Source organism: Carettochelys insculpta, chromosome 1 (assembly GCF_033958435.1).
Source record: "Carettochelys insculpta isolate YL-2023 chromosome 1, ASM3395843v1, whole genome shotgun sequence".
NCBI lineage: Eukaryota > Metazoa > Chordata > Testudines > Carettochelyidae > Carettochelys > Carettochelys insculpta.
Genome location: NC_134137.1, coordinates 182,530,466 through 182,553,599, shown reverse-complemented (window position 1 = coordinate 182,553,599; position 23,134 = coordinate 182,530,466). Strand labels below are relative to the sequence as shown.

General features: G+C 45.5%; 1 protein-coding gene across 1 annotated transcript in view; it reads right to left on the bottom strand.

Annotated features, from left to right (window-relative positions):
- GRIK1 (glutamate ionotropic receptor kainate type subunit 1) overlaps window positions 1–23,134 on the bottom strand; it is a 248,748-nt gene that overhangs the window by 70,262 nt on the left and 155,352 nt on the right. The window contains exons 5-7 of the mRNA XM_074983450.1: window positions 17,550–17,603; window positions 10,747–10,920; window positions 6,030–6,173 (exon numbers count right to left, since the gene is read on the bottom strand). Of these exons, the coding sequence (XP_074839551.1) occupies window positions 6,030–6,173; window positions 10,747–10,920; window positions 17,550–17,603 (372 nt within the window). The remainder of the gene's footprint in view (window positions 1–6,029; window positions 6,174–10,746; window positions 10,921–17,549; window positions 17,604–23,134) is intronic.

Sequence of the window (23,134 nt, the reverse complement as noted above, 5' to 3'; positions counted from 1 at the left end):
ATATCATTTCACTTCCATTATAACCAAAGGGCCAAATTCTGTCATGAGATGCACAATTCCCATCTTTTGAAGTTAGTAGAACAGTTTTATATTGTATTCCCTGAAGAGTGAGAGAGAGGGGAAAAAAGTAGAAATTAGGAGAATTCCTTCTCCTAACTTTGTTTCCTGCCTGTAAGAGAACTAGGAGAGAAGGAAGATCCATATTTACCCTTTTCATATTTATTATTCCTTTTTTTCTATGTGAGGAAGAATTATACTTCCCTTTTATTTTCTTTCTTCAGAGAAACCAACTTTTCCCACCCATCCTGCCCCCCACCCCATGCTGGACAGCAGGTTGGAGGGCAGGGCGGGAGGGACAAGATGTACTCATCTGGAAATTCTTCCATAAATAGTCTAAGGATTAAAATAGCATTTAGATATCAATGACATAAAGTCTCGGGGAAAGGCGCTTCTGACAAGGATTTAGTTTTAATTTTAGAAAATAGCTTCATGAGCTACTGTGGGAGTGCTGTAATCCCATGCTAATGCACTGTTTGTAATATTCTCCCAAGCAGAAACTAGCTCATGGTCACCGGTACCTCAAAACAGTTTGGGTGCTTGGGCTGGACTTGCTTCTGCCTGCAGTTTTCTGGTTCCCAGAGACAGGAGCACCTCCTGAGGTAGTTGGAAGATGATGATTACGTTTTGGTGTAGTATTGATTACTCCTGTGGCCTCAGGCACTGTATCTGATGTTCTTTCCTCTAAAAGATGAAGCTGGTGATACTTAACTAAATCAGTCCCTGAGGTCTAAAGCCAGTGGAATTACTGTCTTTGGTTAGCTCACACTGTTAATTCTGAGGTGCCGTGAAGACGGCACTCATGTTAACACAGTAATTCATACTCACTCACGGCTTTTTAGACAGAAGTATATTCAGATGAATATAAGCAAGAGGACAAATTCTGGCCTCAGATTTGCAGCTCAGGAGAACAAATTCATGCACATTTGAGAAGAACATGGAGCTCAAACAGAATATTGATAGACTAAAAAAATTAAGTTGTCCAGTTCCTGAGAGTAGCAGAAGCCCAGCACTCTACTCGTCTGAGATTTTCGCTTTTCATTCTCTCCACTGACATGTCAGAATAAATTAAATTACTGAAAATCTTTATTGGGTGCAAAAGCAAAATAAAAACATGGCATTACCAAGGTGTATGCTAAACTTCACCAGCCTTAGAACCTGTTGCATTCCACATTTGTCTGTACATCCTCTACCTCAGTTGTAGGGCAGGTACCATGTCTTTGTACCTATCAATAAAATTGTTCAGACTCTTGGTACTATACATATAGTAAAGCAGTTAAAACTAAACCATACTTAGGAAGATAAATGGACCACTGTTACACAGCTACTTGTCCTTCTCATTGTCTATTGGCTTGCCCCCTAATTTGAACAATTCACCCTTGATTTTCCTCCTAGATTTTCGCATGAATTAGTGAGATCCTATTATATTTACAACATAATTTTAAACCCTTGTTGAATTTTCCTTTATGAAGTGGATTACTGCCTTAGTTGTTGTTATAAATTAATTTTAATAATGTACTTTTTGGCTAGCATAGAAAACATGAAGATAAGAGTCTTGGAGTGTGTATATCAGTGTTTTACTGACTATGAGAGACATTATCCATCAAAGTATCAGTAAATAGTTCATATATCTCATTCCCTGCAAGAAGCCAGCTCTGCAAGATAAGTGTGATCCTAGAATTGCTTAACATACTAAACCTTGAATTGGATCTGTTGAGATGCATCCACTGCTTTTGGTCAAAGTTTTAAGATGTTTCCAAAGGTGGTGATCTAGGCAATTCATATTATGTGCTAAAAGTCCATGTAACAGTATTAATTGATTAGAGTCACTTTTCAGTTCCATTGGAATCATTGTAAAAATGTACTGCCAAGGGAGACTATAATTACCACTTCATTTTAATTTGAGGTCTAATATCCACTGTGTGCAAACTTCCATCCAAAATGGCAAAGTGCATGCAGTGAGTGACTCACAGCAAGCACGGAAATACTTCAGAGATCAGTGAATTATAAAGTTTGTAGAGTCCAAGGGTTTGTTTACACTTAAAACTTATTTTTGTGTAAGCATGCTGCCAGCCTCTTCCTCCACTCCACCTCTCCATGGTGGGCACATCTGACAGAAGAGTTTCTATTGCCATCACTAATGGGAGGAGGTGGTCTTACATCAGCAGAAAAACTCCTGTTGGCACATGCTTTGTGGCTACATTTGGTGGCTCTATCCCAGGCTAGATTACTGGTCTGGGGACCTGGAACTAAGAGATTTTGTGGGCACCCCTAAGCTCCAGAGTAGGACCAAAAAGGAAGGGTTCACTCTGTGGGAGGGGGCTGCTGGGAAGTGTGGGTTCTGGGTGGGCAGGTAGTATGCAGGAGTGGGCTGGAGATGGGGCGAGGCATCTGGTGAGAGGGTTGGGGTACAGGGTCTGGGCAGGAGGTATGGTGCAGGAAAGGGAGTCTGGGTGGGTGGTTGGGCACAGGAGCAGGCTGAGAGTAGGGCTGTGGGATCTGAGAGGCAGGGCACAGGAGGGGACAGGGGATTGGGACGTTTACCTGGCTTAGCTGCTGCATGGAACAAGTGGTTTCATGTGGTCCTGTGCTTGCAGCCACCACCTCCCACCTCTCCCATTGGCCATGATTCCCAGCTAATGGGAACTGTGGGGGTGGAGCCTGCTAGTGGTGACACACGCGGCTCCGACCCGGGGGCAGGGCGAGGAGGAGGAATGACAGCGTGCAGAGTCCCTTCAGCCCTCCCCTACTGCCACCTGAGCCACGGCACACAGGGGATTCAGTGGCTGCATTCCAGGACCCCAGGCTAAGGGGGCCCTCAGGGCCTTGGGCTGAAGCCTTAAAACCCCTTTCATAATCCTGCCCCAGCTCTATCAGGGTAGGCTATAGCTACACATTGCCACAGGCTGTCCCAGAACAGTCTTGCTGGCAGCTGTCCTCTTTTACAGCCCCCTCAGAAGAGGAGCTGTCATGCAGCAATCTTGAACCCAGCTGGAGAGAGGCACTTTGCTCAGTGGTATTTCCAAATGCACCATATGGCAGCCACTGCCTCCTGCAAGCTCTTTAGGTCCCTAGATATGGTGTGGGTCTTTTCTGTCACTTTGTACTCCTCCGACAGGTCCTCCAGTAGAGGACACAGTGTCCTGCTTGGGGAGTCCTATCTACTTCAAGAGCTGCTGCGTGCCTCCTCTCCTCTTATGTTGTAAGTCTCCTCCCCCTTGACAATTGAACTTTTTCAGTATGGTCCCTGGGGCCTTGCTCTGTTCCTTACTCTATCCTTTTTAAAGACAGAAGCTTGGAGGCAGATACAGAAAATTGACAGAACTTCCCATAGTAAAAAATGGACAAGGAAAAAGAGAATGAGAAGGCTATGTAGTTATCAATACAGCAAAAAATCAGAAGAAATGAGCTTTTGGGAATTTGTGCCTCTGCATAATCAAATGACAGGTAGGGAAAGAGCCCTCCAAGATTCAGAAAAGGGATCTATACACTGGCTACATTTTACATAACTTCATGTTCTGAAACTTACCTCCAGCGAGATTCCTGTTTTCAACAAAACAAAAAAGCAGTCAAGCAGCACTTTAAGGGCTAACAAAATAATTTATTAGGCGAGCTTTTTTTGTTATTTTGTTAGTCTTTAAAGTGCTACTTTGCTTTTTTGTTTTGATAGTATATAGACTAGCACGGCTCCCTCTCTGTTACTGTTTTCAACAACATGCCACTTCATGCCAGCTGCTGTATAGTTTATCCCTCAGCCTGGCAACTCTGCTCCACTTACACAAGTGCAATAGGGATACAGTTTTGGTAGAAAACACAGCTCTTTGAATGCAGGCAGAATTAGGCTCCAAATGTGGGAGGCAGGGAAAAGGCAGGAACAGTCACTTTTGATCGCTGCCTCTCTACACCGTTCCCTTCATAGGAAGAAGAATGTTGATTGTACCTAGTGCAGTTCAGTAATGCAAAGGAAATTTGTGAGAAAGTGGAAGCACTTCGACCCATCTGAGTGGGGAATCAGCCTAATAATGGGAGTCAAACAAGTACAGTGCCATGGAACCTGGTTACAAAGGCTCACACCAGTTTCTACAATGGTAGCAGATGGTTCTCCCATAACTTAGTGAATGATGAGCACCCCAGTTCCATCATGAATATAAATCAAGAAAAAAATCTGGAAATCACACCGCAAACTTTATCACACCTGAAATTTCTCACTAAAAGGTGGGATAAAGTTGCTACTGAAATTCAGGCAGCAGCTTTGTGTCTGTAAAGCAAAGCTCCTAAAGGAGGTAAACAAGTAGGAACTGAGGTTATGTCTAGACTGGATCTGTCGACACAAACTTTTGTCAGAATATATCTTCTGACAAAACTTCTGTCGACAGACTGTGTGCAGACTGCCAAGTGGATTGCTCTTTCGATCCGCTCTGTCAACAGAGAGTGGCTGGACTGCCCGGCTGCTCTCTTGACAAAACAGGCACCCGGAACACTGTCGACAGGGTCGCATGGCCAGCAATCTCTTCCGGGAGCCCTGGATGACATGCCCTTAAAGGGCCCCCCAGATGCCCATTCCCTGCCCATGCTGAGGTGTGTCTACCTTCACAAGGGGCAGCACAGCTTCCTAGGGCAGCGCTTCAGTGGTCTCTGGCAGACGTAGCTCTTTCCAGTGAGCCATGGTGCTAGAGCAGATCCTGGGCTTGCACCGGCCCCCACCCAGAGGTGCTTCAGCACCTGCTGCATCTCCTGATGGCTGTTTTCCTCTTCCTCATGGAGGGCGAGCCTCACACCACTTGTGAGGAACTTGCCATAGCTGCTGGATGGTCACAACTGCACAGCACCCCCACCAGGTGCACAGGGGCCTCTGGAGACACAGCACCAACCCCACCTCACCGTGAGGGTGAGTCAGCCTCACCGCCACCACCAGGGCAGGCCTCAGCCAGAGGGGGCATTGCCGGGTACAAGAGGACCTCCAGAGAGACCATAGTGCTGCCCTTTGAAGGATGACAGAGCTCAAGGAGTGGTGGCTGCAGGATGACTGGGAGTGATCGTTGTGAGCCTGGGAGCAACTAACCCCTTGCGTCACCACCGGCACCGGTGTCTGCTGGAACATGGTGGCCCAGCTGCCTGCAGCTGCGGCCTCCGCTCTGCTGCCACCACCCTGCTCCTGGCAGCCATCCTACAGGGCATCCTAGATATCCTGCAATGGCCAAGGGCCATGCTTGCCCCCTCTCCGCTCCCCAGGACCCTCCTGCTCCCCCAGTCCCTCTTGTTCCCCAAACTTCCCTGCTCCCACTACTGACCCAAACCCCACCACAGGCTAACCACCTCTGTACCTCCCCCAATCCCAGCCCCATCCCAGCCCTGAAAGAGGCCATGAACCCACGGTGAGAAGGGATCCGAAGGTCAACGCCACTCAGGATCATGCTTCCCTTTGGGTTTGCAGGCCCCCACCCCCTCCACGGACTGAGCATCCCCATCTCCTGTCCCAAGCTCTGCTCTCTGGACATTACGGTCCTTTCCCCCAGGGGGTGTTGGTTGCTCTTCATAGTGGGGTGCAGGGCCTTAGGGGCTGTGTTGCATGAATGACCCAATGTCTCTCCTCCCTGTCTTCCTTACAGCTGGGCCTTTTCTATTGACGGAAGCCTCCCCCACCCAACCCCCCTGGGACACCCAGACCGGCTGTCAACGGAGGTGTTCTTCCTTGTGGGGAGTGGGGTAAGGCTGTCAACAAAAGTGCTGCGTTCTGTCGATTTACTGTCAACAGAATGCCTTGGAATCTTGAGGCTCCATGGGTTTTGTCAGCAAACCCGCCCCCCTTTTTTCTTTTTAAACAAAACCCTGTGATGTAAACATAGCCTGGTGTTCTAACAAAAGAAATCTGAACGTACAATACGTTCCACAGAGGCATGTAATACAGAGTCCAGTGCAATAAAAAACAATGAGGGGATTACACTGGCTGTAAGCAGATGGTGCATACATACCTCTTTTATCAGATTCATAAATCTGGGTCCAAAACGCCATGGCTTGTGCCTGTGGCACTGCAGGGAGCTGACAGTCATTTGGGAGGCACGCTGGGAGGCCACTGCGACCATATAAACAGCATCATACATCAGAGCTGCTTCAGTCTGCATGAAAAACAAAAGGAAGCTCTTTAATTTATAGCATTCTTCTCCCTCCCCTTTTACCATCTCAGAACGAACATCCCATTCTACTTAGAAGAGATTAGGCTACTCCTTTTCCGAGACTCCCATGTGACTCCAGGGAGACAAACCTTGTGTTAATTTGTGCTATCAGCTATTGCTGAGCAAATTACTTAGCAATCAGATGGAAAAGAAAGGAAGCGTGGTATAGTGGTTAAAGCATGGGACCAAGCAGATTTACATGTTATTCCCACCTCTGCTGTAGATTGCTGTGTGACACCAGAGAAATCATTAGGGATGGAATTTTCACAAATGTTTCAAGCAAAAATTTGAAAATTGACTCGGACACCTCAGTCCCTTTTTCAGAACTACCTTAAGCGCAGATTTTTAAAGTTACTTTGGTGCCTAAAGATGCAGAAACTAGCCTAGTGAGATTTTCCACAGTGCAGTCAATTCTACCAGTTAATACTTTATCTTCAGGTGCCTAAATAACTTTAAAATATGTCCTTTAGACACCAAGGCTTATAGGCTCCTAAGTCTATAGGATTTAGGAGCGTAAGAGTCTAGTCACTTTGGAAAATGGGATGCTAGCCCTTTTGAAAATTTTACCAAAGTGTTATTACAAGTCATTGGGCCTTGTGCCATTCAGAAGTTTTTGAAAACTTCACCCTTACTCTCTGTCTCAGTGGCCCCTTTGCATAAAGGGAGATAATTTTTACTCCCCTCATGGAGATGTTGTCAGAAATTAATTTATTAATGTGATATAGTATCTATTTTAAAAATACTGACTAATTCAGAAGTAAATTTGGGCCTACAAAAAAGCATAATGACTTTGAGGAGGAGAAACTGTACTACATACCCATCTTTTCTTCTTTTTCCCTGGTGTTCCTTTGGGAAATTAATAGATTTGATTCTTTGACTGTTTCATTTACCTAAATAAATTACAATGGCATCAGTCTTAGTGCTAGAAGCTTTAGCTGACAATCGAATGTGATCTGAATGTGCTTGCTAATCTCAATATACTGCAGATGAGGAATCACTCCTGACGTCCTAGTTGAGCTCTTCACAAAACAAAGTCCCACAACCAAAAGCTAATCAAAAATGCAGGAGGCAGTAGAAGCAGTACTGCAGAGCAAGCTTCTTAAAGACGTTCCAAACAGTTCGTTGTGACTGAGGCTATGTTTGCACTAACTCGCAAGATTGATGAGCTCAGGGTCAATTTTCCAGGGTTCAATTTCATCTGTCTAGAGGGGATGTGTGAAATTGACCTTTCAGGGGTCGCGGTCAACCTCTGTACTCCTCCTGAGATATGAGGAGTAAGGGAGGTCTCCCGTCGATCTTGTTCAGTAGGGACAGCCAAGTAAGCTGAGTGCAGATAGGTCCATTCTAGCTACGCAATTGCTGTAGTCAGAATTGTGTGTCTGTGGTCGACTTACTTTGCCTAGTGTAACTATAGCTTAAGATCCTAATCCAGAGATCCACAAAGTCAGTGGAAAGACTCAATAAATTCCTTAGGCTTTGGATCAGTCTCAAAATTAGGGTGATTAGGGCAAATTTATCCAGGGTTTGAATCTGTTTCATGGCAGTTATACCCAGGATGAATTTGGCCAGAAGAGTTGGAGGATTTCTGGTGGAAATGCCACACGGCAGATCCGTTTGCATCACCCCAATGCTCAGCCCCCGTCATTGCTCCAAAATAAGATCCACATATTGTCTGTCAATGTCAGCATTGCCTGCCTTGGCATTGTCACTTATGAACCTGGAAAGGGTTGATTAAAATTCATTGCTTTATAATTATTAATGTTCATCTACTTTGCCGTCTGACATTGAGCACGTCGCTTTACCTCGCTGACTCTGCCTTCCCTCATGACATTCTGTTTGTTTTGTCTATGAAGGCTGACTTGTGTGGCTGTACTGGGGAATGAGTGGGGCTCCTTGCTCTGCTGTGTGGACCTCCCATACTTTCAGTAGCTGTATACAGGGGAAAAAATGCTTCTGTGCCAGCGATCAGGAGTGAGTGCAGTATGGGTCTGCACAGACCAGCATAACTGGCCAAGTGCCCGAGGGATATGATGTGGCCAATATAGACGTGATAGGTAGCTACTGGACCAACTGAATAGCTGATTGTGACCTTCCCAATAAGCACCTCAAATACCTTCCTGGACATACAGTTTGAGTGGGGCAAGGCTGTACTGCTGCCAGTGGTGGTAAAACATGGAAGTGGACCATTGATAGGAATCTGGACCAGCAGCACAGCAGTGAAAAACGTCACTTTCTGATGGTAGTTGATGGCCAGTGTGAAATGCATTGATTTGCTCTTCCTCAACCTTAGTAACCACCATGCAATGAAAAGGCCAAACGTTATGTTGCCACGGAGACTGTTACTGTCTTCTCACCAGTAGCAGTCAGCTCTAATGTGCTACTGTGGCAAGGTAGGGCAAGCTTCAACTACTGATGGCAATTATACCCGTTCATGGGATGAAGAAATTCATTTGGTAGGCCTGTCAGCCTGTCACCGTTCACTTAACAATACAACCACGCAGAAAAGTCACAAAAAACAATATCAGGAGTGTGCATTGCTTAGGTGTTACAGACATGGCTAGGCCGTCGTGCACTAATCCAAAAGCCACAGTTTTATTCAGGTTTGATAGTTTAGTCGTGATTGGGAGCATCACAAAAACATTGTGCTGGTTGTTGGTCATATGGACTAGGGTGAGGTGATATTTTGTGGAAAAAAAATAAAAAGGGGCTTCTAGTTGGCTACCCTGAGGTCTAAGGATTTTCTAGAAGATCTCAAAGCATCTGTGGGGTTAAATCATGATAAACCTTCTTGCATAGTCTGAAGAGCAGACTATGTCAGAAACTCTGCATAACGAAGTGTCTTGAGTGTTTCCGTGTAAATTTTGCTTTCAAAGATTTTCCTCCCTTCCCCATCCCTGCCCAAAAAACAATGGTGTTCTACCTCTTCTGTATTAGACAAAATAACATAATTGGGGCAGAGATTCAGCCTTGGAATTTCTCAGGGTTTTGATTTCAATATTTTATTTAGATAATTGCATAGAAATCCACGCATCCCATTCTGAGAGAATCTTTCCACATTTCCCACCCTGGAGAAATACCATTTTGTGAACTAGAAGGGAGAAATCTGTCATTAATATTAGAAAGCTTAATCATTTTGCTGACGCACAACTTATCCTAGCTTAACTCTCTAATGAATTACAGCAGTATTGTAGCTCTTCACCTAATGGAGTAAGTGAATTTGTGATGAATATTGAAAGTAAGCACTGCTGATTAGTAACCATGTCTGTTTATATTGTTTCCAAGTAGTAAGATATCTGTAATAAAAGAAGAGATCTAAATTTGCCATCTTAGAATCTAGTCCTGGAGTCAGATATGTATAATCAGTGGCAGTGCCTACACATATCCCTTTGCAAGACTGGTGCCTTAGATAGTAAATTAGTATCTACTCTGTATTGCATATTTCTATAAGCACAGCCATAGTGCAAAAAGGAGAATTTTGTACAGAAACTTTGCTGAAGGTCATTGACCTGGCAAATTCTCTGTAACAATCGGTGTGTTTCAAAATGACATCTGGAATCATTTTGCAATGAAGTGTGTTCCATGCTGCATCCCATATCATTCAATTCATGTTAAGATTATTATTGCATGCTGGAAAAAACTGCCCACGCCCAGAACCAACTTGGTCAGACTTACTCGATTCAATTGTTTCTATTTTTCTCCTCAGTGCTTACAAGCAAGATACCTTTCACTTATCTCTAAATTATATCTTCAAAGCAAGACTGCTGCTGTAGATGATCGGAATGGAGAAAGAAGGCACTTTTTCAATTTAAAAATGCTATTACTTGCCTAGACATACAGTATCTTTTATTGCAGATTACTAATACTATACCTCTCTGGAAGTTTTTAATCTCCTCTTATTTTCATCACATTCTGAACTTCCTTAGAGAAATGAGACTGCTGCTAGTGTATTTGACAAGAGAGAGATAAATAAGCACAAAGCACCTTGTCACAGTGCGTTGCAACTCATTTATTCATGTGAATGTCACCACTTGCCACATGGCTAACTGCAGTATTGGTTAAAGAAACAAATTCACTACCCTCGCCAAGAAAAGGAAAAAAATAAATAACATTTAAAAATACATCTTTCCTTCTGTCGATTCTCTTCCATCACTTGTAAAATGAATTAAGTAGAAAAGCAAATGGAAAACTTCTGCTTAAACTTGGGCAGACTATTAACAGCTCACACAGAACTCTCTCCTGTATTCCTATTCACGTGAACATTTCCATCATTTTTAGAAAAGTAAGGGCTACAGCAGTGGGCCCATAATGCTTAGGCAGATGTCAGCCACCAAATTACGCGTTAAGTTTGTTTCTTAAGTGTCTTCCTTTGCTGTCCCTGACTTTCTTCCCCTCCTCCTATCCTGATAAATATGGGAAATTAAGAACAAAGCAATTATGTTTATCCGTGGATTGGAATAGAATTACAAAGGCCTCTGTAGCCATCTGCTGTAAATCCATGCTGTGGTTATTCACTTACTGTCATCGTGCCATCTAGGAGGCCAGTTTCTGGTTTGGGTGGTGCCTGCAGCCGTTCCATTGACCACTTTTCAATAACTGATGAAACCTGTGGATTGTCGATATTGAGCAGGCGAAACCCAGTCATGTTTACTCCACTGTATCTGTAGGGCTCCAGATCTAACGCAAATAGATCCTAAATCATTTTAAAAAAATGAAAACAAAACATTTTCAAGATGACTTTTCAGAGGAAACTAGTTTGTCAGTTATAACCAAAGCCTTTAAATGAATCCTAAACTATACACTTTTTTGTCATTTTTCAATCAAATGCCAATATATCATTTCCCTCTGCATCCCTTCCCTCTGTTGTCTCACAAACACATCACAAGCGCATTTGTGAATAGACATAACAACCTCCATATCTGGTTGGTTGTAACATAAAAACCAGTTCGACACAACAGAACTATTCTACAAACAAGCTGCACTTCAGTGTCTGATTGTAGTATATCAGTACTTTCATAATGTTGCAGTTATCACAAACTGACATAAAGAAATTTTTGGACAATGTTAACTATACTTCTTAATCCCAGGAATGAAAATTCCAGATGTGGACAGTCATGAAATTGTACTACATGTGAGCCCCATTTTTCTCCTGCCTTGCCAGCCACCGGTAACTTACTGTTAGTGTGTGCCAGGTCAGTGTACAGAATTCCATGTGCATTAGACATTTGAAGTTTGCAGGGCAGGAATACATGACAATTCTGTGACACTTTTCAAAATTATATGTCCCTTGGTAAAAATACATGAGGTGCTTGTTAGAGGTGAAGTTTGCATTTCAGAACAAAATCTTGCTCAAAGTAGCAGACGAGTGAAGCTACAAAGGCTCAGCTCGTGGCTGTGTACTGTTATCACCCTTAAAGTGTCAACATTTATGACATCATTCCAAGTATTAGGGTTATGCAGGGATATGAATGTAGAGATAGGTCCCAGATACGGTAGCATGCCAAGTCTCTTGTAAGTGTTAACATTTTAAAGTTGACTTTCACAAGGTGGCAAACCCCTAGCCAGTCTTAAAACACCTTGTGTATTTTTGAGGAAAATGGGATAGATTGTACAAGAGAACTTTAAAGATCCCATTTCAAGTTCTGAACATTGAGGACAACATGTCTGTTTGGCATCTGGATGGAGTGACTTTTAGAGACCATATGAATTTCACCTCAACATCATTTATCTGATACAAAGAAATAAGTTTATTCACAGTATGTGTCATGTTCCACCAAACAAGGCTGCGTGCCACTAATCTGGGTTCTCTCCTATGCTTGCAATTTAAAGTGAAAACTGATCTCAGGCATCAATTTCAAAGAACAAATGTGTGAAAAATTAAATGAAAGTTCAAATATTCATACCATGAAAGAAATATGAGGGCTTTCCTTCAGTAAGCCTGAAATATTCTAGTTGTTTCATGCTTTTCTTTCCTAATTAAATGAAACTTTTTTAGCTTTAGGTTTGATTTGTCAAACACTTGGGCTGTGTCTACACTACAAAATAAGTTCAAAGTTGCTTCCTTTGAAGTACAACTTCGAAGTAGAGCACCCACACACAAAATGCACACTCCCTTACTTCGAAGAAGGCTTTCCCCCACTTCGAAGTTAAACGTCCATGCACAACTACTCCCTACTTCGAAGTGAGGAGACAGGAAACGATGAAGGCATGGGGTCGCATGGCCGACAAGCCCTTCCAGGCTCCCAGCCAGCCAACCCCTTAAAGGGCCCCTCCCAGCACCCACAGACCGCACATGCTCAAGGCTGACAGCCCGAAGACAGCAGCAGCACATGCACAGGGGAACACCCGGAGACCATGCCAGCTCCCCACCTTGGCGAGGACTATGCCATCACAATCCTGCTCAGCCTACTGATTGTGCTGCTCTCCATGCAGCAACAGCAGCGCAGGTGGCTCGCTGTCATGGGACCCAGCCTTGAGGCCCTTACCACCCCCATTCTGCCCCTTCCCCTGTTCCCTCCCCATCCGGAGCCAGTGGGCATGTGCCACCAGCACTGAATGGTGGGACCAGCTGGTGCTGGAGGACTGGGACGACGAGCAGTGGCTCAGGAATTTCAGGATGAGCTGGCAGACATTTGAGGACCTCTGCCATTGGCTCGCCCCAGTCCTCCAGCATGGGGACACCCGTATGCGGCCAGCACTCCCGGTGCAGCAGAGGGTGGCCATTGCACTATGGTGGCTGGACACCCCCGACAGCCACAGATCCGTCGGCCACAAATTTGGCATAGGCAAGGCCACTGTTGGAGCAGTGCTGAAGGAAGTATGGCCAGCCCCCGGCATGGACCCACTCTGGGGAGGGGGCAACGGGGCATGGGGCAGGGGCCCCCCGTCTGGTACTCATTGATGTCTCCCCCTTCCCCTTACAGGTCGTCCAAGCCATCAACACAATGCTCCTGCGATGTGTTGTGACTCTGAGGGACCTGAACGCCACCCTTGCTGGGTTCACAGACCTGGGCTTCCCAACTGTTTTGGAGCCCTGGATGGGACACATGTTGCAGTCCGGGCTCCAGACCACAGTGGGGATGCCTACATAAACAGGAAGGGGTACCACTCAGTGGTACTCCAGGCCCTGGTGGATGCGAGGGGCCATTTCCTGGACGTGTGTGGGGTGGCCAGGCAGGGCCCACGATGCCTGGGTGTTCTAGAATTCATGACTGGGATGCCGGATGCAGGCGGGCATGTATGTCCCCCTGCGGGAGCTCCCGCTCGGGGATATCACGATGTCCCTCTGCATTGTGGCCGACGCTGTGTACCTGCTGCACCTGTGGCTCATGTGGCCCTATACCGGCCACACTATGCTGGCCCAGGGCATCTTTAACGGTTGCCTCAACCATGTCAGGGATGCAGTCGAGTGAGCATTCAGGAGGCTGAAGGGGAGGTTTCGGTGCCTCCTCATTAGGCTGGATATCAGCCTCTGAAATGCCCCCGTGATCATTGCTGCCTGCTGTGCCATCCACAACTTTGTGGAGGGCTGCTGGGAGGCCTTCATGCAGGGCTGGCTGAAGACTGGGGGGGCCGGCTATGAGCAGCCATCCACTGCCCTGCGCCATGAGGCACAGCGGGATGGGGTCAAGGTCCCGGATGCCCTGTGCCGGGCCTTCACACAGGGCCTGCCCTGAACCCCCCAGCCACACACCACACTACACACCACACCACCCTGCACCCCTCACCCCCACACCCAGGAAACACCCAGACACGGGCTAGGGTGGGAACGGGAAGCTTTAATGGGGGAAATAAACTAACATACAATACTGAATGGAATGTGGAAACCTTTTGTGTGCACGGGGGGACTGGTTGGCAGTGGGGAGGCAGGGGCTTGGGTGGGGGACTGGACTGGAGAGGGGGGCCAGGATGGGGGTTGGGTCAGTTGGTTTGACACGCAGGGGGCTGGGGGGAGCCAAGCCAGCCATGGCCGCCCCTACCTCCCGGGGTCCTCTGCAGGGCTGTGACAGGGCCGGGACCATGGGGAGGTAGGGCTTGGGTGGAGGTGCCACAGGCTCTGCCCCCACAGAGTAGACAGGAGAAGTCACTGGGGCTGGGCCAGGAGCTTCCACCTCCATCAGCAGCCACTGGGCCAGCTCAAGCCTCTCAGCTGGCAAAAGGTCCGCCACACGTTGGGTGATGGCTAGAAGGTTGGCCATGGCTGGAGGGGTGACCAGGGGACGGGGAGGGTGGGGGGGCTGGGCGAGGTGGCCAGCCAAGGCCTGGAGCACGGCATCCATGCTGTTGGCTAACCTCACCCCCACGTCCTTCTCCACCTCCAGCCATTCCTGCAGCATGCCGGTCAGCTCCCGCACCACCGCCCGGTTGGCAACTGCCTCCTCATCCCTCCACTGCCATCTCTGAGGGTCCCATCCACAGCTGTGAGGGGAAGTGGGCTGGGGTGATGTGGCAGCCTCCCGGCCTTTTGCAACCATGGCCTGCTCAGGACTGTAGGGATGGCCGGCTGGCAAGGTACCTGTGAAGAAAGGAGGGGAAGGGGGATGGACCGTGAGTGCTGGCTCCCAACTCAGGGGCCAGGGGGGCTGGATCTCCCACTCCCTTGCCCCCTGCCACCCAATGGCCCATGGGATCCTGGATGCCCAGGGGTTCCCGCTAGGCAAGGATCAGCCCGTGCTCCCCCCGCCCCCATCCTCAGGTGTGTGGACTGTGGGGCTATTCTGGGAAAGGCTCTGTCCCCGTCCCCGTCCCCATCCCCATCCCTTGTGATGTCCCACTCACCCCAAACGTACCAGCTGTGACCTCCTGGGGCTCAGGCGAGGCCCGGCTCGATGATGCCCAGCTCGGTTTTCTGGAGCGGAGGGCAATGACGAGGGTCCAGTTGCTCGAGCCCCTGTTATCACCCTCGGTCTCAGTGGGCCATTCTCCACATGGGGTGCTGGTGGTGCCAGCAAGTGTTCTGACTTGCTGCAGGACCTCCTCCTCCCCCCACAGAGCGAGGAGGTCCTTAAACTCTGCCTCTGCCCAGGGGGGTCCCCTCCTGGTGTGGCCCTTGCCTGTGCCCTGTGATTCCTGGGACCCCTCCTCTGAAGCCCCTGGAGTGGGTGGGGGGTCCTGTTGTGCAGCTGTGGTTGGTAGGGGCTGTGGAGGCTGGTGGGTGCTTCAAGCAGGGGCAGTCCAGGGCAGAGCTCGTGCTGCCCCTACTTGTGGCACACTCTCAGCTTCCTGCATGGGGTTGCCAGGGAGCTGCTTCCTTTAACGCAGCCAGCAGGGATCATAGAGCCTGGCCTGGGCTGGCCAGACTGTCTCCATCCCCTGGGGGTGGCCCTCCTCGGAGGACTCCTTACTTTGAAGTAAGGAGTGCAGAGCATCTACACACATTAACTTTGAAGTTACAGGTCGAAGTAAGCCACTACTCCATTGCTGGGAATGGAGTAGTGACTTCTAAGTTAGTCTCTGTAGCCAGACAGAACCCCCACTTTTGCTCTACTCCATCTTGCCTTCCCTAGGTGCTTCAGAGGTTAAAAGAAACAGCCCAGCCCTGGAATGCCCAAGAGCGCAGATGGGCTTATCTTAGCCACGGCCTTTGATGCTCTGGAGCAAAGCTGATAAGAACAATGGGCTAATAAACAGCCGGGCCTCGGACTGCCCTTGGCTAATTACCATCAGTTGATTTGCCTGCACACTTGGTCCCAGACAAGAGGAAAATCTCCAGCTCATAAAGAAACAAATGTCCTCAATTGTCTCTACCTCACAGGTGTGAACTACGCCCTTGAACACCCTGTGAGAACCAGCATCAGGCAGTTTAATCCAATTGGCATTTTTTTTAAACCAAGGAAGAAGCATATGTGACCCAATGGGTATAAAAGAGGGGTCTGGCAGACCCCCTATTTGAGCTCCAATCATCTTTCCTGCCGGACAGGAGGGTGTGGTCTCCTGAGGTCCCAGGGGACGCCCATTTGACTCCTCGAAAAAAAGGAAAAAGGACTTCTTCCCAAGGGATTGAGAGAAACTGGCGAAGCCACGGTGGTAACGCAGGGATGAGAATAAGACCTGCTAGGTATTCTACTTTTTTTTTTTTTGCACGCATTTAACAAGTATAGATCTATGAATTAGAGTGTATGCTAGCTATTTGTAATCAAAGTATAAACCTGTAACAATTGTAACCACAGAGCTTAACTCACTAGGTAAACAAATAAAGTAACATTGTAACCACAAGAGCTTAACTTGTTAGATAAATAAACAAAGTAATTGATTAAGTGGTAACCTGACTCCTCCTGTTACTGTGCAAGCCGAACACAAAGAACCCAGCTGCTTTCAGCTGCTCTAAGCCTGGTCACCGGTGGGGCTCTGTATTTAGTATTAATACAAGCGCATAAGTGGCATCTCACCTGACCATCAGCTAACAGCCTCCCTTACCTCAATGTTAACTTCAAAGTAAGGAAAAGTTTGTGTAGACGCTTTGCATGCTACTTCGAAGTAGCCCCTTACTTCGAAGTTAACTTCAAAGTTAATTTGTAGTGTAGTCACAGCCTTGGTGTCACACAGCATACACCAGCCTCATCCACTACTGATGTTTCCCGGCAGCAGAAGGACCCTTACTATCTTCTAGCTAGAGGGCAGGGTACAAAGTCAGAGCAGAAGAAGTGAAAGGAGAATAATTTCACAAGCCATGATTTAGCAAATTATTTTGGCAGGTGCTTAACTCTCTCCATATCCGCTTCCATTAAATTGGACCTAACCATATGCTTAAAGTTAGGCAGGTAAACAAATTCTTTCACATGTAAGGACTGATTTAAGTTTGTGCTTTGCAGAATTGTGGCTTTACCATGGACTGTGCACAGCAAGAGATGGGGCTTCATCTAACACACAGGAGCTCAAGATTAAAGGGCTAAGTTTGGATTTGCTCCAAACTTGAATTCCTCTGCTCAGACCCATTTCTACAATGGGCTAACTCAGAACCCAAAAGCTAAACCTCCCACCTTGGCCAGACCTAGAGAAGTTTGTGTCTAGCCTCAATAGTTTGGCCTTATTTCCAGAGAAACCCTTTCTAAAATGTGATGTTTTATTGATGGGTATTTCATTTTAATTATTTTTATGAAGCACTGTAAGAATTATTCGAGAAAGTGTGGCCCATTGTTACCAATTTTCATAGAATCTTCAGCACATCACCACCTCAAAACCCCCTTGGCTCCTGCAGTACTGATAACACTTACTAGTTCTCTAGCATTTTTCATCTGTAATAGTGGCACTCAAAGGCAGAGGCAAGTTTTCAGCTGTGTTCATTGAAACAATGTTATTGGCAGAAGTCTCAGTATTTCTTACCAGTGTTGTAAAAAAGTAGTGATAGTATTCGGTCATCATTCCCATGGAAAGAATCTGTTGACAAAGAAAGTCAAAGAGTGAAATAGGCAATTTAAATAGCCTGACTTGACCTTTTGGTACTGGCTTTCAGTGATTTAGGTTATTTCACTGTCTCTTGAAGCATACCAAGCCCACATGGAACTACGCAATGCGTTTTATATGGACTATGGTGAAACTGCACTGTTCTTCAGAAGCAACTTATATGATTTTTGATTACACCTAAAGATTTTCTTGATGACTTCTCCTCAAGAAGGAGAAAAAGGGCTGAAGAAGTCTAGGGAATGGGGAAACAGCCAAATATTTGGGAGGCACTGGGGGAATGTTAAAAGAAATGTGCTGCTGTTTAGTCTGCAATGGATGTTCCTCAAAAGCAGTACCAAGAGTCACAGCAGGCTCTGGGGCAAGGTGGGAGGAGGCCTGGCTCCATGCAGGGCCTAGGGTACTGGGCCTCCCCCTTAACAGCCACGCACAGCAGTGCTGCCATAGCAATTCAAAGGGGCCCCAGGGCAATTCCCCCTTCTCCCCACCCTCCAGTTGGCAGGCCTTTGCCTCAAAGGAATGTCACTGAGGCATACCAAATGAAGGGTAGAGACTATTGATTTGACATTCTTATAATGTCAGAAAAAGACTCCATACATATGTATGGCAGGAAGCTTTAGAGACAAAAAAAAGAAATGTCTCTTTAAATAAGATATCGTCAACTTGCATTCAATTCTGCAGGAGGTCACCAAAGCACGTAGTGGGGGGGGCGGGGTTGTGGAATCTGGAGTAACTCTCCAAGTGCTAATAATGTCTGAAACTATGCAAACTGAGACAGGATATAGTAACTAAGCTTTGTTTAAATGCAGGCTTTGGGGGTTAAGGAAGGAATTATTTTTCTGCCCATGTCATTAAATTGGTCAGTTGGTTAGGGTGTGTTACAGGATGTTCACGTTTGTTCAGTGGATGTCAGGAAAAAAATCAAACAAAAAATAGGAGACAGCATTCTATTTCATGTGGCTGTTTTTGGAAACGCTGTTTCTCCTAGTATATCATGCGTTTTTTCTACTGTGTGTACATTTCTACAGCTCACAACTATACAAAGCAATCATCGCAAACTTCAATTTAATGTTTAAAATATTGCATATCAGTTTTACTACATCTTTTTAGATCAATTAATAAAACTTACATGTAAAAAATTCCAAACTCAGCCTTAACAGAATAAATATTTAGCAGCTTTTGCAATCAGTCCAAATCTGTTTACAAAAGGAAAAGTATTCTTTCTGTGGTTGCATTTGAGTTAAAAAGGCGCACAGTAAGTTCTTCCTAGCATTCGCTTACCTTTGTTACATGAGACTGGGGTGAGAAAATTCTGAACATTTAATACCATGTTCAAACAGGTAAAGTCTCAAACAAGAAACAACACTTTTTTTTTTTAAATTTCAGTGGTGTAAATCAGTGTATCCTTAGGACAACACAAAAGAAGAATTTCTTTCTTTCTTTAGCTTTGTGGTTAGCTTTTGTTAAAAAGGCTAGGTTTCTTCAAGCTGAACTCTACACTGAAAGCAAGGTTTACTGTCCAGTTATATTGCTTAGTATTGCTTGCAAAGGCTTGATTCGGTCTTTCCTTACTCATGTGACCAATTGTTAAAATAAGAAAGTCAAAGGATACCCCATAAAATAGTGTCTGGGTCCTCACATTAGTGCCATATGGGAATGGATGTATCCTCCCTCTGAGGCTTCAGGAACTGGCGGCAGGGTAGCTATGATACCAAACTAGTGCCTCTCCTACTCTGCAGAATTAACTCATATATCACGAAAATGTTAATGTTGATGCATGTGTAGTGAGATGTTCCACACTCTCAGTTCTGTTTCTTTTGCATTTATCTCTACACCCACCCACACAGTAAAGTGGATCAAGTATATTTTCTTCCCAAGGGCAGTGTTGGGACAACTAATTGTGACTTCAGAGCCAGTTTCTCATCTACATCAACCAAGGCTAATAAGAGTTTCACATGCTCAAATTCTCTCTCAAATAAGGCCTCCATATACCAGTTGTCTGCTAGTGCAATTCCTTGGTATACAAAAAAAAAAAAAAAAAAAAGAAAGAGAGAGAAAGAAACTGGTGTTCATAAAATTACTAGTAAACAATAAAAGCAGTTCAGTGTGCATCCAAGATGGCTGATCTGCTTCCAACTGCTAAACATCAGCCAGAAGTTAAATATTTCATTTAATTGCTTTGTGGAATTTATATTTCAGGAGGTTTATTATTTCTTCTGCTAATTTATTGCTTGTGAAAAGAGGCAGATTAACAGTCATGGTGACTGATGTCTGTTATATACCATATGTATGTATCACTGCAAAAATGCAGACTTTGCCATGACACCCTATGACTTACTTTGACTCAATTGGTATATGAGGTGGTTTCCTCTCTTTACCTATTCAGTCCCTGGCATTGTATCTATTTTGAAATCCTAAGTCACTTGTTTTCCCCACAGAAAGTTCACAATCAGTTTATTTTATTAATTCAATATAACAAGGAAGAACATACAAATTTTCAAAATTATGTATGGTTTCAATTTAGATTTGAGAGAAAACCAAACATGAGGCTTTGATGAGCACAGCATTCATATACGAGTGCCTAAGGCTAGGTCTACGGGGCAGCTTCTGTCAACAAAACTCACTGAGCGTCTACACAGTTAAAGCTCTCTGTTGAGAGTTTGTTGACAGAACTCAGCTGTTTGGCCAGCAGTGTCATACCTTTCACCTATCATGTATAATGCCTCTGTTGACAGCGTTTCTCGACAGAGTGCCTGCGTAGACACTTCTGTCCACAGAGAGGGATTCTGGTTCCCCAGGCTGCCTTGTTTGCAGAGCTTCAGGTCAGCCATTCTGTCAAGAGAGGGATGGGCAGTCTGGCTTCTCTCTGCTGACAGAGCAGCATGCTCTTTCAATCTGCTCTTGTGTGTAGATGTGATCGGTCAACAGAGCTACTGCCGAGGTTTCTATGTCAACAGAGCTCACTGGCAACAGAGGCTGCTGTGTAGACGTAGCCTAAAAGAATAAGGGTAAGATGCACTCTTCATAAGATACCTGCGAAGTTCAAAAGATGGTAAGGAATTTATGCCCAGATCTACAAAAGGATTAGAGTGCCTATAATGAGGAGTTAGGTGCCTAAATTCAATTTTACATTGCCACTGAGATCCTCAAAACCCTGGCTTGGGTGCTACCTAATTCTGTTCAGACCTGCAATCCTTTAGTGCCTAAGTTCTCCCTAAGCACCTAAATTTCTGACGCTGGGCATCTGCGCAATGGCTCACTGACAGGCTATTTCTAGATGGCACCCTAACCTTGAAATGTGTGCTGTGCATGTTGCGTAGCTTATTTGGAGCAGGTTTTGAAATAGGCTATTTCGCATGTGGCACTTTATAAATAGTGCCACATGCCAAAATAAAGCCCTATTTTGAGTCATCTCTGTACTTCTCATGCAGTGAAGTTTACAGGGATGCCAGAATAGCACACCCGTTACCTCAAAAACTGTTCTGAGACAATAGATGTGTTGCTTGGATGTGAATTCCAAAATAGCACCTGCCATCTAGACATAACCTAGAAGCCTAGGTGCCTGAGTCCCAGTGGGACGCTCAAACCAGGGGAGATAGTTGTTGCCTTGCATATTCCACTTGTGGGGCCTGATCTGGTAGGCATGCTTTCAGCACACCTGCTGGATTAGAGTCCACAATAGGCCAGTGTTGGTGCCATCACCTCCATTTATAACTTTTATCACAGTGGTTTGTGCACTACTGTGGGAGACCTCAGTTCTGATCCCTTCTCCACCTGGATTGGAGAAAGGATTTGAACAGGATGCCTTTTACCTCTCTGGATGTTCTAACCCAGCACTTCTCAAGTGTTTCAATGGGGTTTTAATGCAATTGCCAGGATCAAATCTGAAACCCAAGCCCCACCATCCCAGGCCTAAAGCTTCAACCATAGGTTGGTGTTGGGTGGCTCAGCTACAGCCCCCCTTGCCTGGTTCTGAAGCTCTTGGCTTTGGTGACTTGGTCCTTATCAGGGGTAGTGGGGCTCAGGCTTTGGTTTCAGCCCTCCTACCTGGAGTGGTGGGGCTTGGGCAGGCTCAGGTCTCTGTCCCCCCTTCTGGGGTCATGCTGTAATTTTTGTTGTCAGAAGGGGGGTCACTGTTTAATGAAGTTTAAGAATCTCTACTGTAACCATTGATGTATGTGATATTTTGATGTAAAGCTTCTGTGCTCTCTTAATTAAGCTGTTCCACTTTGTAGGGAAAAATATTCATTAGCGCAAGGGAATGGACCCTGGGCCTCCTGCCTTATGCCCCAGAGGTAATGAATAGAAGTGGTTCATCTCCATCACCCATTTCTAGCCCTGGCAAACAGAAGCTAGGGACACCAGCCCTGCCCATCCTGGCTAATAGCTCTTGAAGGACCTATCCACCATGAATTTACCTAGCTCTTTTTTTAACCCTGTTGAAGTGCTGGCCTTCACGACATCCTCTGTGTTCCAAGAAGTTCCACAGACTAACTGTACATTGTGTGAAGAAATAATTCTTTTTGTTAGTTTGTTTTAAACCTGCTGCCTATTAATTTCATTTGGTGATCTCCCAGATTTTGTGGTATAGAAAATGTAAATAACTTTTCCTTGTTTCCAATGCCTTGTTAACGAAGTCATTTTTCAGAGTAGATCTGCATTTCACAGAATATTAATCCCCATATATTTGAACATGAACACCACTGGGAGTATATACAAACACCTACTAACTATAATGATCTCAAAAGTCAGTCTACAGTGCTGCTTTGGACAACAAAGAAACATATTAAATAAATTAGTAATAAGAGGAAAGAGTGAGATCCTGTAGGAATTTTTACCTGCCAAAGTCTGGACACTGATCAAATAAGGCCAGATCCAAAGTCCACTAAAGCTGATGGAAAGATTCCCACTGAATGTAAGAGGAATTGAATAAGGTGTATAATGCAGGGTGTTAGGTGAACTACCCACAAACACAGAACTGTAGTCAAGATGAAAAAAACCATAAAGCTTAATGAGTGAATGGCATGCTTTTTAAAGTGACACAGTATGTATAAATAGCTGAAGTAAGAACTACATGATATCAATTCCCAGTTTTTGCAACTGTCCACAGGCAGGCTTGAATCTGGGACCTCTAGAACTTAATGCAGGAGCCTCTACAGTCTGAGCTTAAAAAATAGCTGGCTCTCAAGCTAGGTCTGTAGAGGTGACTCATTCTTTCTCTGTGTAAGTGGTCCAAGTGTCACTACATGGGACAGCAAACCACACCGCTAGGTGTGTGGGTTACTCTATACTTCGCTAATATTGCATGTGATTTTACTTTTGTTCTATTCAGATTTTGGCTAGGATGCTGCAATGAGCTCTACACTGCCCAACCCCTCGCTTCACATGGTATTCACTGCAGGATTTAAACCCTGAGCAGTGATCATCATCACCCCTTGTATTTGTAGAGGGTGCTAAAAGTTGACAGTTCTATAACATTTACATAATACAGGGCTACATGTTACAAA